Genomic DNA, 17,563 nt, shown 5'->3' on the forward strand with positions numbered 1-17,563 from the left:
CATACTCTAATTTTTTCTATTTTCCTCCCTTTCTGATCCTTTATCCCACTTTCTTTTTCTTCCTCTTCCTTCTCCCTCTTCTTTGTCAAATAGAGGATTGAGTTATTATCACTGATCCATATAAAGTCCCTCTCTCATTTATTTTAACTCCCACCCCCCATTTCTATTCCCCGACTTCCCATGTGCAACCTTCCTAATATGTTTGATACGCATCTTTTTGTTTGTATGTATTATTAGAAAATGTTTATTGTTTTTGTGTGCAAAAAAAATTAAAAAAAAAAAAAAAAGAGATGATCCCTGCAAAAAAAAAAAAAAAAAATTACCAACTGACTGAAATAAATATATAACATCAAACTTTGTAGGATACAACTAAAGTAGTATATAAAGAGAAATTTATGGCATTAAATGCTTCAGGCATCAAACCCCAGCTTTCAAAAATCAAACCCCAGCTTTCACTTAAGAAAACAGAGAAGGGCGGGCGTGCTGGCTCACGCATGTAATCCCAGCACTTTGGGAGGTCGAGGCAGGCGGATCACCTGAGCTTGGGAGTTAGAGACCAGCCTGACCAACATGGAGAAATCCCGTCTCTACTAAAAAAAAAAAAAAAAAAAAAAAATTAGCCAGATGTGGTGGTGCATGCCTGTAATCCCAGCTACTCAGGAAGCTGAGGTAGGAGAATCGATTGAACCCGGGAGGTAGAGGTTGCAGTGAGCCAAGATCACACCATTGCACTCTAGCCTGGGCAACAAAAGCGAAACTCCATCTCAAAAAGAAAGAAAGAAAGAAAAACAGAGAAAAAGGCCAGGCGTGGTGGCTCACGCCTGTAATCCCAGCACTTTGGGACGCTGAGGCAGGTGGATCACCTGAGGTCAGGAGTTCCAGATCAGTCTAGACAATTTGGTGAAATCCCATCTCTACTAAAAATACAAAAATTAGCCAGGTGTGGTCTTGAGCGCCTGTAATCCACTAAGGTAGGAGGAGAATCGCTTGAACCCAGGACCTGGAGCTTGCAGTGAGCCAACATCCCTGTCACTGCACTCCAGCCTGGGTGACAGAGCGAGATTCTGTCTCAAAAAAAAAAAGAAAACAGAGGAAAAAAAGAGCAAATTAAACTCAAAACCAAAGCAGAAGGCAATAACAAAGAACAGAAATCAATAAAACTTTAAACAGAAAAATAGGGAAAATGAATGAAGCCAAAAGCTGGTTCTTAGAAAAGGTTCTTGGACAATGGCTAAATCTCTAGCCAGATTAACCAAAATAAAAAGGATAAAAATAACCAGTATCAGGATGAAAAGGGGGTTTATCACTAAAGACCCTACAGATATCAAAAGGATAAAAGGGAGTATCACAAACAACTCCATGCCCATAAATTTAAATTCAGATTCAACAGACAAATTCCTTACAAGACATTCTACTGGCCAGGCGTGGTGGTTCACGCCTGTAATCTCAGCACTTTGGGAGGCCAAGGCGGGCAGATCACCTGAGGTCAAGAGTTCAAGACCAGCCTGGCTAACATGGTGAAACTCTGTTTCTACTAAAAATGCAAAAAATTAGCCGGGCGTGGTGGCACGTGCCTGTAATTCCAGCTACTCAGGAGACTGAGGCAGGAGAATCACTTGAACCCAGGAGGCGGAGGTTGCAGTGAGCCAAGATCACACCACTGCACTCCAGCCTGGCGGCAGAGCAAGACTCAACCTCAAAAAAAAATAAAATAAGACATTCTACCAAAACTCACGCAAGCGGCATTAGATAACCTGGATAATTCTATATCTATCACGTAAACTAAATTAGTAGTAAAAACTTTCGAACATAAAAATTTATTCTCTTACGAATTGTTCTTTTGGTGCTTATCTAAAGAAATATTTGCATAACGCAAGGTCACAATGAATTTCTCCTATGTTTTCTTCTAGAAGTTTTATAGTTTTAGGTTTTACAACTAGGTCTATGATTCATTTGGGTTTTTTAAAATATATATAGTGTGAGATACGTATCAAAGTTAAACTTATTGCATATGGATATCCAATTGTTTCAGCATCACAAAAAAAACTATCCTTTTTCTACTGAACTGCCTTTGTATCTCCGTCAAAATAAGTTTTCTGTATACGTGGAAGTCTATTTCTGAACTCTATATTCTGTTCTACAGTTCTATTTGTCTACGTTTATATCAGTACCACATTCTCTTGATTACTGTAGCTGTATGATAAATAATGAAATATAGACTAGTGTTAGTTCCCAACTTTGTTCTTCATAAAAGTTGTTTTGGAAAGCATAAGTCCTTTGCATTTCCATATAAATTTTGAAATAAGTTTTTCAATTTCTACATCTTGTTGAATTTATCTCCAAGAATTTCAGAAGAAATAAAAACTTATGGCCGGACTTGGTGGCTCATGCCTGTAGTCCCAGCACTTTGGGAGGCTGAGGCAGGCAGATCACCCGAGGTCAGGAGTCTGAGACCAGCCTGGCCAACATGGTGAAATCCCGTTCCTACTAAAAATACAAAAATTAGCCAGATATGGTGGTGGGCACCTCTAATCCCAGCAACTTGGGAGGCTGAGGCAGAAGAATCGGTTGAACCCAGGAGGCGGAGGTTGCAGTGAGCCAAGATCACGCCACTGCACTCCAGCCTGGGCAACAAGAGCGAAACTCTGTCTCAAAAAACAAATAAATAAATAAATATTTTTTAAAAGCTTATGTTCTCACATACGCACAAAATCTATACACTACTGTTTATAGCAGTTTAGGTCATAATCACCAAAACATCCATGAAAAGAAATATTACTTAGCAATTAAAGAGAATGAACTATTGACACAATAGCAACATAGATGAATCTCAAATGCAATATGCTAAGTGAAAGAAATCAGACTCAAAAAACTATGTATTGTATATATGATTCCATTTACATGACATTCTAGAAAAGTCAAAACTGTATCAACAGAAAACAGGCCACCAAGTGCCAGGCACTGGGATGGGGAAAGGGTTTGAGCTCAAAGGGACAGCACTAAATGATGTTTCAAAGTGATGAAAATGTTCTGCATTTCAATTATAGTGGTGGTTACATGACTCACAGCAATGTACAATAATAAAAAGCTAATTTCCCCGTATGTAATTTAAACAAATTTAGGATAAAATTAACTATCATTCATAGAATAATCACAGCCCTCCCTGAATAATGCTAAAATGATACTTCTATGGCACAAAATTTTATATATAATTACAATTACTCAAAATTTTAAGCTTGCCAAGTATTTACCTCTTACATTATAGGTACAAATTCTTTTTTATTATCTTAACGTGAGCACTATATTATTAATACAATACCAACAGATTAGGAAGCCTATTTAGGAAACTTTAGGATCAATCAGTCTATACAGAACTCCTGTCAGAGCAGTCAACCACACAAGTGAGATTAAGAAGAATCTTCAGATGACTCCAAATTAGGCACTGGTTTCCAAAATGCTACCTGTAAAGACATCAGAATCTTTCCCTGATGGAAGCAATAAAAAAAGGTTACATGAGGTTCCAAAGAGAAAGAATTTCCCTGGGAACTGTAATATTTTCTGTACTATAACTACCCACATGCTTTTTTCAGGCTATATCACTTGGACTTGGGCCAAGATTTCAGAAGATTGGCAATGACATGAAAGAATTTAACTGTTTTAAAAAAAAAATAAAGGGCGTTACCTGTAGTAGAGATATTTTATAAAATAGTCTGTAAATCAGGCACTTCATTTTAAAAAAAATGAAACATTTTAACTGAAAAACCTGAACACATCTGGTTTCTTAAAGACAATAACACAACATCTTTTGATCCATTTCATATTCCATTTTGCCTCTGCTCCCAGCCTTGACTTTCTTGGTATTGCTGAGCTAAAAATAACTCCTGGTATAGTAGCTGAAAATTATGGTTTTCCCTTGCAAAGAAAAAGGGGGTAAAGTCCAATTATAAGATGTAAGCTTGCTTTTCTCCAATTAAAATACACATACAAATTTGACTGCAATTCATTCAACATATCTACTGAATGCCTTTCTATGCCAAGTGCTATGCTAAGTGTTGGGGGCAGGATACAAAGATGAGTAAGAAAGCTAAGAAAGACTTCACTGACTCTGAGGAATTCAATCTAATGATACAGTCAAGAACTATGCAAAGTACACTTACAAAGCGTTATAAAACACAATGTCATACCTATACATAAAAATGATAAAAATCTATCTCTGATAAATTTTCCTTGTATTTTTCCTGTTAAAACTATTAACAGTGGTTTTTAACTGTTTTTTTTTTTTTTTTTTTTTTTTTTTTTTTTTTGAGACAGGGTCTCACTCTGTAGCCCAGGCTGCAGTGCAGTGGTGCAATTTCGGCTCACTGCAACCTCCGCCTCCCAGGGTCAAGCAATTCTCCTGCCTCAGACTCCCAAGTAGCTGAGATTACAGGCGAATGCCACCAGACCTCTGCTAATTTTTGTATTTTTAGTAGAGACGGGGTTTCACCATATTGGCCAGACTGGTCTTGAACTCCCGACTTCAGGTGATCCACACGCCCCAGCCTCCCATAGTGCTGGGATTACAGGCATGAGCCACCGGTGGCACCTGGCCTCTACATTTTTTTAGCTGACAGAAACTTTGGTAATCATCACAAAAGCTCCCTGAATTTAATCACCTATGGACCCCTTGGAGTCCCAGGTTAGAAACCCTCACAGACAGTGCTTCTCATTCCAGCACTTCTCTCTGCTGTCCACTGAAAAGAAGCACATACACAGTTGCTGTCTGTTTATAGGAATTCATTTAACTTTTTTTTTTTTTTTTTTTTTTTGACACGGAGTCTCACTCTGTCTCCCAGGCTGGAGTGTGGTAGTGCATCCTAGGCTCACTGCAACCTCCACCTCCCGGGTTCAAGCGATTCTCGTGCCTCAGCCTCCTGAGAAGCTGGGATTACAGGAATGTGCCACCACACCCTGCTAATTTTTGTATTTTTAGTAGGGACGGGGTTTTGCCATGTTGGCCAGGTTGGACTTGTACTCCTGAGTTTAAGTCATCCACCTGACTAAGCCTCCCAAAGTACCAGGATTACAAGCATGAGCCACTGTGTTCGGCTCATTTATTTAACTCTTGAGGATTATACATATTTGATATATCAATGAACATTCCTTCTACAGAAAAGGGTCAGGGCTGATCAACAAAAGTAATTCATTTCCCTATTACTCTGCCATTGGGTAGAAGAAAACAGGTCAATATAGAAAAGGCAGGTACAGGTCAGGTGCGGTGGCTCACACCTGTAATCCCAGCACTTTGGGAGGCCAAGGCAGGCGGATCACGAGGTCAGGAGTTCGAGACCAGCCTGGCCTATATGGTGAAACCCTGTCTCTACTAAAAAATACAAAAATTAGCTGGGCATGGTAGCGTGCGCCTGTAGTCCCAGCTACTCGGAAGGCTGAGGCAGAAGCATTGCTTGAACCCCGGAGGCAGAGGTTACAGTGAGCCGAGATTGCGCCACTGCACTCCAGCCTACACAACAGAGCAAGACTCCATCTCAAAAAAAAAAAAAAAAGAAAGAAAGAAAAGGCAGGTACATTAATGGTAGGAAGTAAGGAAAGTACTTATTGATACTATTTCTGCTAAAAAAAAAAAGAATATAATACTCTTCCTCCCGCATACTAACAACCAGTTTCTCAACTCCACAAATACCTTCCATGGGCATTTTAGGCATTAGGTGGAAAATAGGTCCGATATAAGCAATTTCTTCAATTCACTCCTTCACTATCTGGATATCAGCTATTTGTGTGCCAGGCACTATGCTTAGCAATGGGAAAACAAAGATGAGCTCGTAGTCCAGTGGAGAACTGAAAGTATAGTAAAGTGGAAGTAGTGTATACATGTGAGAATATGCAGGAGGGGTCTTTGAAGACATTTAAATTTGATCCGGTAGGTAAAGAACCCAACAGATTCTGTAAAAGGGAGTAGTACAGGTAAATCAATTTTTAAGACTATAACTCAGGGCCAGGTATTGTGGCTGGTCTCGAACTCCTGACCTCAACTGATCCACCCGCCTCGGCCTCCCAAAGTGCTGAGATTACAGATGGGCATGAACCACCACACCCAGCCCCAGCCCTTCAACTTTTTACCATCAAACCCAAAACATGTGCATCTAACGTCTCTATCTGCTCTGTTACAACAGTAGTACACAACTTCTTTATGCCTAAACCAATCTCTCCACCAGTGGATCAGGGTTTTGCTACTCAAGGTGGGATTTTCTGACCAACGGCTTCTGCATAATCTAGGACCATATTAGAAATGCAGAATATCAAGCTTCATATAAGACCAACTGAATCAGAATATGCATTTTAACATGATCCCCAGGTGATTCTCGTTATGCACATTAAAATTTAAGAAGCATTGCTTCTATACAAAAGCCAATTCTCTCCCAGTTTTTCAGAATCCTTACCCTAGGGATTATTCACTCTCTTTCTTATCTCTTTGACCTTTAAAAGAAAAAACCCCACACTCCTTTTCCATTTCAATTCTTCAAAAAAGTTTCCACATGTCCTCCATTTCATGTTCCACTCACTCCTCAACCCATTCAGACCTGCCCCTCACCACCACTCCACTCAGCTCTCATTAAGATCAATGACCTTGAGAATGTTGCTAAATCTAAAGGACATCTTCTCATCTAACCCCTGCTTGACCTCTCACTAGTATTCAAAACAATTGCCCTTTCTCTTCTTGAATCACTTTCTTTCCTGTGTTGACATGTGCACTAATGATGCAAAAGCAATGGTGGATAAAACTGCAGGTGCTTTAACATGAATCAAGGCAGTAGCACTAACCTGTACTACTAGTTAACTGTATTCTTCACTGCCAAGCACTGGTATTAAGAAAAAAGCCAGTTTCACCAAAGAATAAACTAGATGAAGCAACAAAATTATTAAATTTACTAAATCTCAACCCCTGAAGATATATCTTTTCAATATTCTACTTAAAGGAAATGGGAATTAATTATAAAGCACTGCATACTGAAGAATAATAGCAAAGTACACACTTGAGAACTGAATTAGCCACTTTTTTCTTGCAATACCATTTTTACTTGAAGGACTATCAGACAAACTGATCATTCAGACTTGGATATCTGGCAAACATTTTTTCAAAATTTAATCACCTATGCCTTTCATTTCAAGGAAAACAATCAACTGTATTTGTTGCCAATCATAACACTCAACTTTACAAGCAAAATTGACATTTTTGGAAAACTTGTATTTGACCCCATGAGCTTGACAGCTTCTGAATATTTAAAAACTTGTCTGATGAGAGTGGTAGTCATATTGACAAATATGACTTTTTGGCACTGTGGAATCAGATATGTCCACATTTGGAAAATCTGTGTAACTCGGTGGACTGATACTTTCCACATGACCAATGCATGATTTTTGCAAAAGTAAATATGGGCAAAACAGTTACTCAAAGTATAAGACCATCAGATTTTAATGTAACCGAGTGAGTATAAGTTCACTGATATGATATCAGAATCCACATTATAACTAATCCTGGTAGGTTGCAGTGGCTCATGCCTGTAATCCAGCACTTTGGGAGGCCAAGCCAGGTGCATCACTTGAGGTAAGGAGCTCGAGGCCAGCCTGAGCAACATAAAATACTAAAAATTAAAAAATTATTCCAGTGTGGCTGTGTGCACCTGTAGTCCCAGCTACTCAGGAGGCTAAGGCAGGAGAACTGCTTGAATCTAGGAGGTGGAGGTTGCAGTGAGCCAAGATCGCACCACTATACTCCAACCTGGGTGCCAGACTCTGTCTCGAAGAAAAAAAAAAAAAAAACAGAATCCACATTATAACTAATCCTTAAGAAACTATCACTTGTTGAATTTTGACATGTTATCAAAGAAGCATATCCATGATTACATTAAAAATTTAATATTCTTCCCTTTCCCAAATACATCTGTGGATGATTTTTTCATATATTTCAATCAAAATAACATAATGCAACAAACTGAACGCAGAAGCAGATATGAGAATCCAGCTATCTTCCATTAAGGCAGACTTTAAGGAGATTTGCAAAAATGTAAATTAATGCCTCTATTCTCCCAAAATGTTTTCTTTTAAAAAAGTTATTTTTCACAAAAAAATTTTAACATGTAAGGGGTTTATTACTATAATTTTTTTTTTTTTTTTTTTGGAGACACAGTCTCGCTCTGTCGCCCAGGCTGGAGTGCAGTGGCTTGATCTTGGCTCACTGCAAGCTCCGCCTCCTGGGTTCTGACCTGAGGTCAGGAGTTCAAGATCAGCCTGGCCAACATGGTGAAACCCCGTCTCTACTAAAAATACAAAAATTAGCCAGACGCGGTGGCGTGCACCTGTAATCCCAGCTACTAGGGAGGCTGATGCTGGAGAATCACTTGAACCCAGGAGGCAGAGGTTGCAGTGAGCCAAGATTGTGCCACTGCACTCCGGCCTGGGTGACAGAGCAAGACTCCATCTCAAAAAAAAAAAAAAAAAAAAAACTTCCCAGTTTCATTCTGAATATGGCAAAGAGCAGTAAGCATACTAACATAAAAGTTCTTCAGGATCCACAATAATTTTTAAGAACTTAAGAAAGTCCTGAGACCACAGAGTTTAAGCATCACTGCCCTAGATCGCAATCACATCTCACGGCCACAATTAACCTCCACAGGCGCTTGACTCTAAAATTTTTCTCTAATCCAGGCTTCACCTCCAATTTCCATTTATACAACTGCTTACTTAATATCTCCACTGAGATGTCTCAAAAGTACCTCATACTCAACATATCCAAACCCAAACCCATGATCTCAATCTCTCAAACAGGGTCCTCTTCCAGTGTTCTCTCTCAGTGAGTGGCATCATCATCCATTGTAACCTGAGTCATCCACCACACTTCCTTCTCACTCTCTCATATTTAATCATTGGACAAGTCCTGACTATCTTGCCTTCCAAATCTCTCTCAAATCTATTCAACTTTCTACTTTCATCACAAAACCCTCTATCTCTCTGGATCATAGCCTCCTATCAAGTCTACAAGCATTTGTTTGTTTTGTCCCCACTTCCTATCTCTTCTTACTCATCCTTCCTAGCTCTAGGAAAAACCACTTCCCCTTTCTTGGCCAGGCACCGTGGCTCACGCCTGTAATCCCAGCACTTTGGAAGGCCAAGGATCACTTAAGCTCAGGAGTTCTAGATCAGCCTGGGGAACCTAGTGAGACCTTGTCTCCATCTAATTAAAAAAAAAAAAAAGATCACGCCTGTAATCCCAGCACTTTGGGAGGCCAAGGCGGGCGGATAACTTAAGGTCAGGAGTTCGAGATCAGCCTGACCAACGTAGTGAAACCCGATCTCTACTTAAAAATACAAAAAGTAAGGGCCGGGCGCGGTGGCTCACGCCTGTAATCCCAGCACTTTGGGAGGCCGAGGCAGGTGGATCACGAGGTCAGGAGATCAAGACCATTCTGGCTAACACGGTGAAACCCCGTCTCTACTAAAAATACAAAAAATTAGCCGGGCGCAGTGGCGGGCGCCTGTAATCCCAGCTACTCGGGAGGCTGAGGCAGGAGAATGGCGTGAACCCAGCAGGCGGAGCTTGCAGTGAGCTGAGACTGAGCCACTGCACTCCAGCCTAGGCGACAGAGCCAAACTCTGTCTCAAAAAAAAAAAAAAAAAATACAAAAAGTAGCCGGGCATGGTGGCATGTGTCTGTAATTCCAGTTACTGGGGAGGCTGAGGCAGGAGAATCACTTGAACCCGGGAAGTGGAGGTTGCAGTGAGCTCAGATCACGCTATTACAGCGTGGGCGACAGAGCAAGATTCTTGTCTCGAAAAAAAAAAAAAAAAAGAAAAACCACTTCCCCAAAGACCCCTCTGTCCGTCCCCACCTCTCCAGGTCTTGTCCCTGCTTCATGCTGACATAGTACCCTGAGCTTTTCCTTCATGACATTTAACACAGTTTGTAACCATATTTTTTTTCCATAATTATCTGTTTTCCCTATTAGACTATTAGGCACCATAAGGTGCTGTTATTTGTTTTGATCATCACCATATCTTTCCAAGACCTGACATAAAGTAGACAATTTAAAGGTTAAAAAACTTATTCCTGTACAGGTATTTTTTTTACCTTTTAGTGTAAACATATCAAAAAAGATTTTTTTACCACTGTGTTCAACAGCTTTGGAATCCGGACTCAAAACAATGTTCCCTGGATATCTCTTGAAGGATACACTAGAAAATGATTAACAGCGGTTTCCTCTGGGAAGAGGAACCAAGTAACCAGGAGGCAGGAAAGGGAAGACAACGGACTTTTTACTGTATATCCTTTTGTGCCCTCAAAATTAAGTGACATCATTATTTTTTAAATAAAGCCTTCTAGTACCTAAAAGCATCTTCTGAGATGCTCAATTTCCAGAGGACATAACTTTCAAATTATATTCAGATTTAGTAGCAAGATCTAGAAATGCCCATGATACATATTTATAACATTAACACATATGATATTATCTGTTTTGATGTGAATACAAAATACTCATTAGCTAATAACTCATATTACTTACTTTATTTTTTTGGAGGCAGGGTCTCACTCTGTCACCAAGGCTGGAGTGCAATGGCACAATCTTGGTTCACTGCAACCTCCATCTCCCAGGTTCAAGAGATTCTCCTGCCTCAGCCTCCCAAGTAGCTGGGATTACAGGCACATGCCACAATGCTCAGCTAAATTTTGTATTTTTAGTAGACATGGGGTTTCACCATGTTTGCCAGGCTGGTCTTGAACTCCTGACCTCAAGTGATCTGCCCATCTCAGCCTCCCAAAGTGCTGGGATTACAGGCGTGAGCCACCGCACCCGGCCATATTACATTTTAGAACTCAATGATACATCAGGTAAAAGCAAAAACCAATCTTGAACGTGTTTTACTTTCTGGAGCATTACCTTGATAAGTTCAGGCATTAGTAAGAAGCACTGACACATCATAGAAAAAGTTATATTCCTTTAACTTCAGAAAGACACTGTCAAAATGGATACAAACAGTGGAGAGCCGGCCGGGTGCGGTGGCTCACGCCTGTAATTCCGGCACTTTGGGAGGCTGAGACGGGTGGATCACGAGGTCAGGAGATTGAGACCATCCTGGCCAACACAGGGAAACCTCGTTTCTACTAAAAATACAAAAATTAGCCGGGCATGGCTAAAATAGCCACTGCACTCCAGCCTAGGTGACAGAGCGAGACTCTGTCTCAAAAAAAAAAAAAAAAAGTGGAGAGCCATGTACAATACTAAGTTAAAGGAAAAAGAAATCCTTGACTATTATCCCATTTATTTTCAGAAAAATCCTGCAAGGATGAGGAAACAGACTTCAAAGGCCATCACACAACTATTCAGTGGAAAAGGCAGGTATCTGAACCCAAGTCTATCTATCCCATTGCAGAGGCCATTGTTTCTACCACACCACCTGCCTTTCCTGACTAAACAGATGTGTAACTATTAAGACAAGCTAATTAGGCAAACATATTATCAGGACATACAGGCATGTTTTGGTTTATTAGACAGAACTAAGTCCTATTTGCTACTACTTTATGAAATCAAGGTAGTATGAAAGATTTTTACCAATATTCAAAATATGCACATCATCTTGCTTTTTTTGCCTGCCTTGAGTTGATTGTTTAAAAGAATTTTAAAAGACCTTCCCAAATCAATCACTTTATTCATGGAATAAAGTGCTAAAATAAAATTCAAAATTAGATATTTATTAATGATGGTATCAGGGGGCAGCCCACTTTACTCAAAACACTTAACATACATTCTCTCCTTTAATCCTCACAAGGCCCATTGGAAAAAAGACTACTGGCCAGGCATGGTGGCTCACGCCTGTAATCCCAGCACTTTGGGAGGCTGAGGCAGGTGGATCACGAGATCAAGAGATGGAGACCATCCTGGTCAACATGGTGAAACCCCATCTCTACTAAAAATACAAAAATTAGCCAGGCGTGGTGGCACACACCTGTCATCCCAGCTACTCGGGAGGCTGAAGCAGGAAAATCACTTGAACCTGGGAGGTGGAGGTTGCAGTGAGCCAAGATTACACCACTGCACTCTGGCCTGGGCAACAGAGCGAGACTTTGTGTGGAAAAACAGAAAAGAAAAAACTACTACTGCCATTTTACACGGGAAGAAAGTAAGGCTCTCAGAGGCTAATGAACACAGCAGACCAAGAATCTGAACCCAAGTCTCTGATGGCACAGCCCATTCTTTCCATCTCACTATGCCTCCCTCACTAGTTTCAAGAAGGAACCAGGACAATTTTCCCTCGTGACAACAAGAAAATCTGGCTATAGAATGAAAAGCAAACTAATGTTTAAAAACAAAACAGTCACAAAATTAAACCAAATGTCTAGTTTTTGGAGGTTACTGGTACACTACACCAAACGTGGCTAACCCCTTCAACTTGAAATACTCTTGTACCTTCATATAGTAAATCACATCTGACTTAACTTTAGGTTCATTTCCTTAAAATTACATTATAAAGCCAGGTGTGGTGGCACAGCCTGTAGTCCAGCTACTGAAGAGGCCTAGGCAGGAGAATCGCTTGAACCCAGGAGCTCGAGGCCAGCCTGGGCAACGTAGTAGGCCCCAGTCTCTTAAAAAAAAAAAATTACATCATACTACATGTGAATAAAGCCTAGAAAGGAAAATGGAAAAAATAACAGCCATTATGTTAGGATGGAAGGATTTTACATAGAGATAAATTTCATGATTTAAAAATTTCATTTAAATTGTTTTAATACAGCAACACTTTTTTTTTTATTATACTTTAAGTTTTAGGGTACATGTGCTCAACGTGCAGGTTTGTTATATATGTATACATGTGCCATATTGGTGTGCTGCACCCACTAACTTGTCATTTACATTAGGTATATCTCCTGATGCTATCCCTCCCCCCTCCCCCCACCCCACGACGGCCCCCGGTGTGTGATGTTCCCCTTCTTGTGTCCCAGTGTTCTCATTGTTCAATTCCCACCTATGAGTGAGAACATGCATTTGGTGTTTTGTCCTTGCAATAGCTTGCTGAGAATGATGGTTTCCAGCTTCATCCATGTCCCTACAAAGGACACGAACTCATCATTTTTTATGGCTGCATAGTATTCCATGGTGTATATGTGCCACATTTGCTTAATGCAGTCTATCATTGATGGACATTTGGGTTGGTTCCAAGTCTTTGCTATTGTGAACAATGCCACAATAAACATACGTGTGCATGTGTCTTTATAGCAGCATGATTATTATAATCCTTTGGGTATATATCTAGTAATGGGATTGCTGGGTCAAACAGTATTTCTAGTTCTAGATCCTTGAGGAATCACCACACTGTCTTCCACAATGGTTGAACTGGTTTACAGTCAGTCCCACCAACAGTGTAAAAGTGTTCCTATTTCTCCACATCCTCTCCAGCACCTGTTGTTTCCTGACTTTTTAATGATCGGGCAACACTTTTTTAAATGTCATAACAAATACTTCTACTACATATTATTACTAAACAGAAGCTACGAAATGACAATTGACTTGACTGACAAGTATGATTTTTAAAATACTAAAAGTAACTTTCAGGTTACCTCTAAAGAAATCTATGAACACAATTTTTATCTTGAGAGTCAGGATGAGGAAAAAAATAAAAAATAAAAATAAATTTTAAAAAATCTACTATAAATCCTGCTAAAACAAGTGTCAACTAAGGGCTAAGTTATTCTTCCATACTCAAAACTCTGCCAATGACAAAAACTAATGGAAATAAATGGACCACTAACTAATTGTAATTTGGAAATTTTATTAATAAGGATTTTTATCTTAGTACTGTTTTAACAAGAGTTACAACTGAAAATTATTCAATAATCAAAAATGAAGGTACTTTAAAAATTTTGCCAGTTGAGTAATATAGACTTTATTCTCACCTAAAACACATTAGGATAATTATACCAAATTTTAGGTCAACATCTCAAACATTTTCTACTAATTACCTTAAAATAGCATTAAAATGAATAAAGAAACATCAGAGTTTTCATTACTTATTATGGGAGTTCAAAACTGTAAATACAAATGTAAAATAAACAGTAAAAACTAAACACATGTTCAACACTCAGAAGAATAGTTATTCTGACTGGACAAGTTATGACTTATATAAGAGGGAAAAATGGCTGTAAGGCCTATCTAATATGAACTATCTTTTATATTTTTGCATAAATACTAAGTTGTAACCTCCCAATAAAATTGTTTAAACTCCCAAACTTCAAAATGTTTCTACTACTATAAATTTTCTACTCTTCTGCTATATGGTTAAGATCCAATTTATACCTTCCCAAACTGAAATTTACAAACCAATAATCTGCTTTAACAAAAGTACTGTCATATGACAACATCAATGAAGAAATGGGCAGTTCAAAACATATGTTTATTATCATCTCTTATTCCATAGATCAATTTCATGGTACAGAAATAGATACCTTTAAGAAAATAAACATTTGTATTTTCCCCAGTTCATGACATATTTTGAAAATGAATCAACCAAGCTATGGGTTAAAATTAGTACTCCTACTAATTCCCATTCATTCAACAAATATGTATTTGTGTCATCGTAATTATCAGTCCTAGAGTTTCTTCACCTACCAATTTTTATTTCTTGGAAAAGTGTAAACACAAAACTTCAGGAATATTTTTAAAGATACGTGTTAAAATTCACTAGAGAAATTTCTACACAAACTGAAGTCAGCAAATGGTTGAAAACAGATGTCACTACAGTAACCCAAAGGAACATGATGAAGGAATGTACTTACGTTTCAAAACAACGATCCACGTTGTCAGACATCAAAAGCAGCATGCATAGCTGTTCAAGGGCTATTAGTTGCATGTCCCTTTCATCTCCCTGTCCCATCTGTAGCCATTCCAGCAATGTATCCGGGTCCACATCTGCCATGGTTTTTTAAAAGCCTCTGCTTAAATTTGAAAAGTAAAGGGAAAAAAGTCCTTTAAATTCCAGGACTGAACAGCTTAGGCTTAAATTTTTTTTCCTTTACATCTGCTAGAACCAAATTTTCATAGTGTCCTCCAAGCAATTAAAAAAGACCCCTAAGTACGTTTGGACGTAAGAGTGCTTAATGCAGTTTTTCAACTTTCCTTATCCGCCAGGTTTAACGTACAGATATCATACCAAATGAAAACTAGTTTTGCACAAGAGTATATAAGCTGATTAGGTTGCTGCTTAACTAGAAACCAGAGCTGTCTGTGTCAAAGACAGTCAGTCAAGCTTCAGATCCCACTACTGCTATCACTAAAGTCTATGCCAAAAGGCAAAGAACACCTAACTAAAGGTTGTTTTTTCCAGCAAACTTCATCCTCCTCCTTCTCCACCCAAAACTGATCTTCAGATAAGGGTTAGATTCAGTATTTTGAGGAAACTCTAAACACCTCGATCCAATCCCCCTCCAGATTGTTTCTCCTTCAAAATTACCTCCAATTTCACAAGTTCTGCTGACTTCTCAATTTACTTCTATTTCAAAGATGTCCAAATACAAACGACAATTACATACAAGATTTATCTATGAATAAAGACTTGGTTAGGAATTCTGGCAGTCTTGACAACTATTCTTAAAAGTTAAAAAAAAAAAAAGGAAAGGCTAAAAGTAAATGCAATGGACTAGCAGGTTACGGATCCGAATGTAGGCCAACCTAGGGCCCTCTTTCCCCATCTTCACAAGATAGGGCAGTTGGTTAAAAAAACAAAAACAAAACCGAGAAGCAGCCCTAACAGGCAAGTCATTACAAAAGCGCCCCGTAAGCTTCTGACTGGAGGACAGCTTTGTGTCCCACGTAACGCAGCCGCAGGTGTGGAAAGCCGGCGGCGGGGCGCGGTGGGCACCCAACGGCGGCGACCAGCGGGGTTGACCCCACACCCAGGGCTCGGCCGAGCCGGGCGCTGAGAGGCGCTGGCCCCCGCGCTCTGGTTCCCCAGTACCAAACCCCACTAAGTTAACTACCTGTGTCTAGGAGGAGGGGAAGGTCTGGAGAAGCAGCAGCAAGCCTTCGTGCCCGAGAGGAGGCCGCCGGGCCAGGCAGGGCGCCGGGTCTCCCGGGAGCTGCGCCCGGAACTCGAAGGCCTGGCAGCGAACCCTTCTCAAGGGCAAAAGGAGCCGGCCTGGGGCTCTGGCGCGGGCAAGCCGGGCCCCGCCGCCGGCAGGGCCCCGGGAGGGGAACAAAGGGGCCAGCGGGGAAGTCGGCAGCAGCCTGGCCGACCTCACTCGGTGCCGGGGTCTCGCTTTCCGCCAGTCGCCGGGCGTCCGGGATCCTGGCCCCCACGCAGGGCCCTTCCGACGGTCCGAGGCGCTCCCGCCTCCCCTTCCCGCAGGCTCTTACTCGGGTTTGTCGTTCCAAACCGCTCCGATCCAGCTCCCAGCAGGCCGCGGGCAGAGCCAGGCCCGGCAGCGGCCCTAGAGTTCCCAAGAAGCCGCAGGCCGCGCAGGTCGAACCGGGCAGGCGGCACAGGAAAAGCCGCGCCTCGTCCCTCCCCTTCCTCCGCGGGGACCTGGTGACAGGCAAGCGAGAGATTCTCTCGTGCGGCAGCAGCCAGCGAACGTCCCGTCCCCAGCACGCGGCTCCTCAGGCCCTGCAGCTCAGAGGCCCGCGCGGTGCTGCAGGCGGCGGCGGCGGCGGCGCGGCGGGGAGGCCCAGTCCATCGCGAACCGGGAGGGGGAGGGGCGGAGGGTCGAGCGAGAGCCAGGCGGGGAAGCTGCCGAGGGCAGCCGAGCCCGGCGGAGGCGGAGCAAATCCACTCCCCCGGCGGCGACCCCGCCGGCGGCCACCTGGGGCGCTGCGGAGACGGCCCACCGCCGCGCAGGGGCGCCAACCGGGGACGCCGCGTCGCCTCCTCTGCCCCGACGCTCTCGCCCCTGCCGCCTCGGGCAGGGTCGTACGTTTCTGCCGCGGCTTTTCTATAGTGCGCCCCGGCCCCCTTCTCGCTTCCCTGTCAGTCCGAGCGCGCTCGTGCACTCACGTCCAGCTTGCTTGGCGCCGTGGCTAACACTTTGCGCGCTCCTGTGGAGGGCGTCGCGCGGCACGGCACAGCACAGCAAAGCTGCGGCCCAACCTGTCCCGGCTGAGCCTTCCGCCCAGGCCACCCGCACTCCGCCACGATCTTCCCTCCTCGCGCACGGAAGTGCGTCGCGTAAGCAAGGCGTCTCCCCCCTCTCCTGGGAGGCCGTCCGCCCGGCGGTTCACTCCAAAGAAAACCCTTCAGAGCAACCCTGGGAAAGAGGTGCTGCCGACGATTATCAACGCTGTACAGATGAGACACTGAGGCCCCAGGAAAGCGCAGATGCAGGCCCAGCGCCGTGCCCGGTCGGCAGCAGCGCTGAGAGTGCACTTTTGACTACGTTTCTTGTGGCTTGTGGTCACAAGTATGTCTGTGGTTATTCTTTTCGAACTTTATTTCACAAGCATTCAGAATAAAGGATGCATGCTTATAGGACGTAGTTGGAGCCCGGAGACGTCCTACTGTACTCTCACTTTTAGCTTTTAAACAA

At 42.0% G+C, this 17,563-nt stretch overlaps 1 protein-coding gene across 11 annotated transcripts in view; it reads right to left on the reverse strand.

Annotated features, from left to right (window-relative positions):
• The window catches only part of HECTD1 (HECT domain E3 ubiquitin protein ligase 1), a 111,962-nt gene extending 94,788 nt beyond the window's left edge, over positions 1 to 17,174 (reverse strand). For 5 of the 11 annotated variants that reach the window (XM_058429246.1, XM_058429244.1, XM_058429243.1 and 2 more), the window contains exons 1-2: positions 16,398 to 16,491; positions 14,822 to 14,980 (exon numbers count right to left, since the gene is read on the reverse strand). In XM_058429246.1, coding sequence (XP_058285229.1) covers positions 14,822 to 14,961 — 140 coding nt within the window. In that variant the 5' untranslated portion in view covers positions 14,962 to 14,980; positions 16,398 to 16,491. Of the gene's footprint in view, positions 1 to 14,821; positions 14,981 to 15,495; positions 16,002 to 16,021; positions 16,574 to 17,034 lie in introns of those variants that run through there. The other 6 variants (XM_058429242.1, XM_058429241.1, XM_032180197.2 and 3 more) reach the window with 6 other exon arrangements.
• Positions 17,175 to 17,563: the final 389 nt, after the last annotated feature.

The sequence above is a fragment of the Hylobates moloch genome, unplaced genomic scaffold (assembly GCF_009828535.3).
Source record: "Hylobates moloch isolate HMO894 unplaced genomic scaffold, HMol_V3 SCAFFOLD_16, whole genome shotgun sequence".
In the NCBI taxonomy this organism is placed as follows: Eukaryota; Metazoa; Chordata; class Mammalia; order Primates; family Hylobatidae; genus Hylobates; species Hylobates moloch.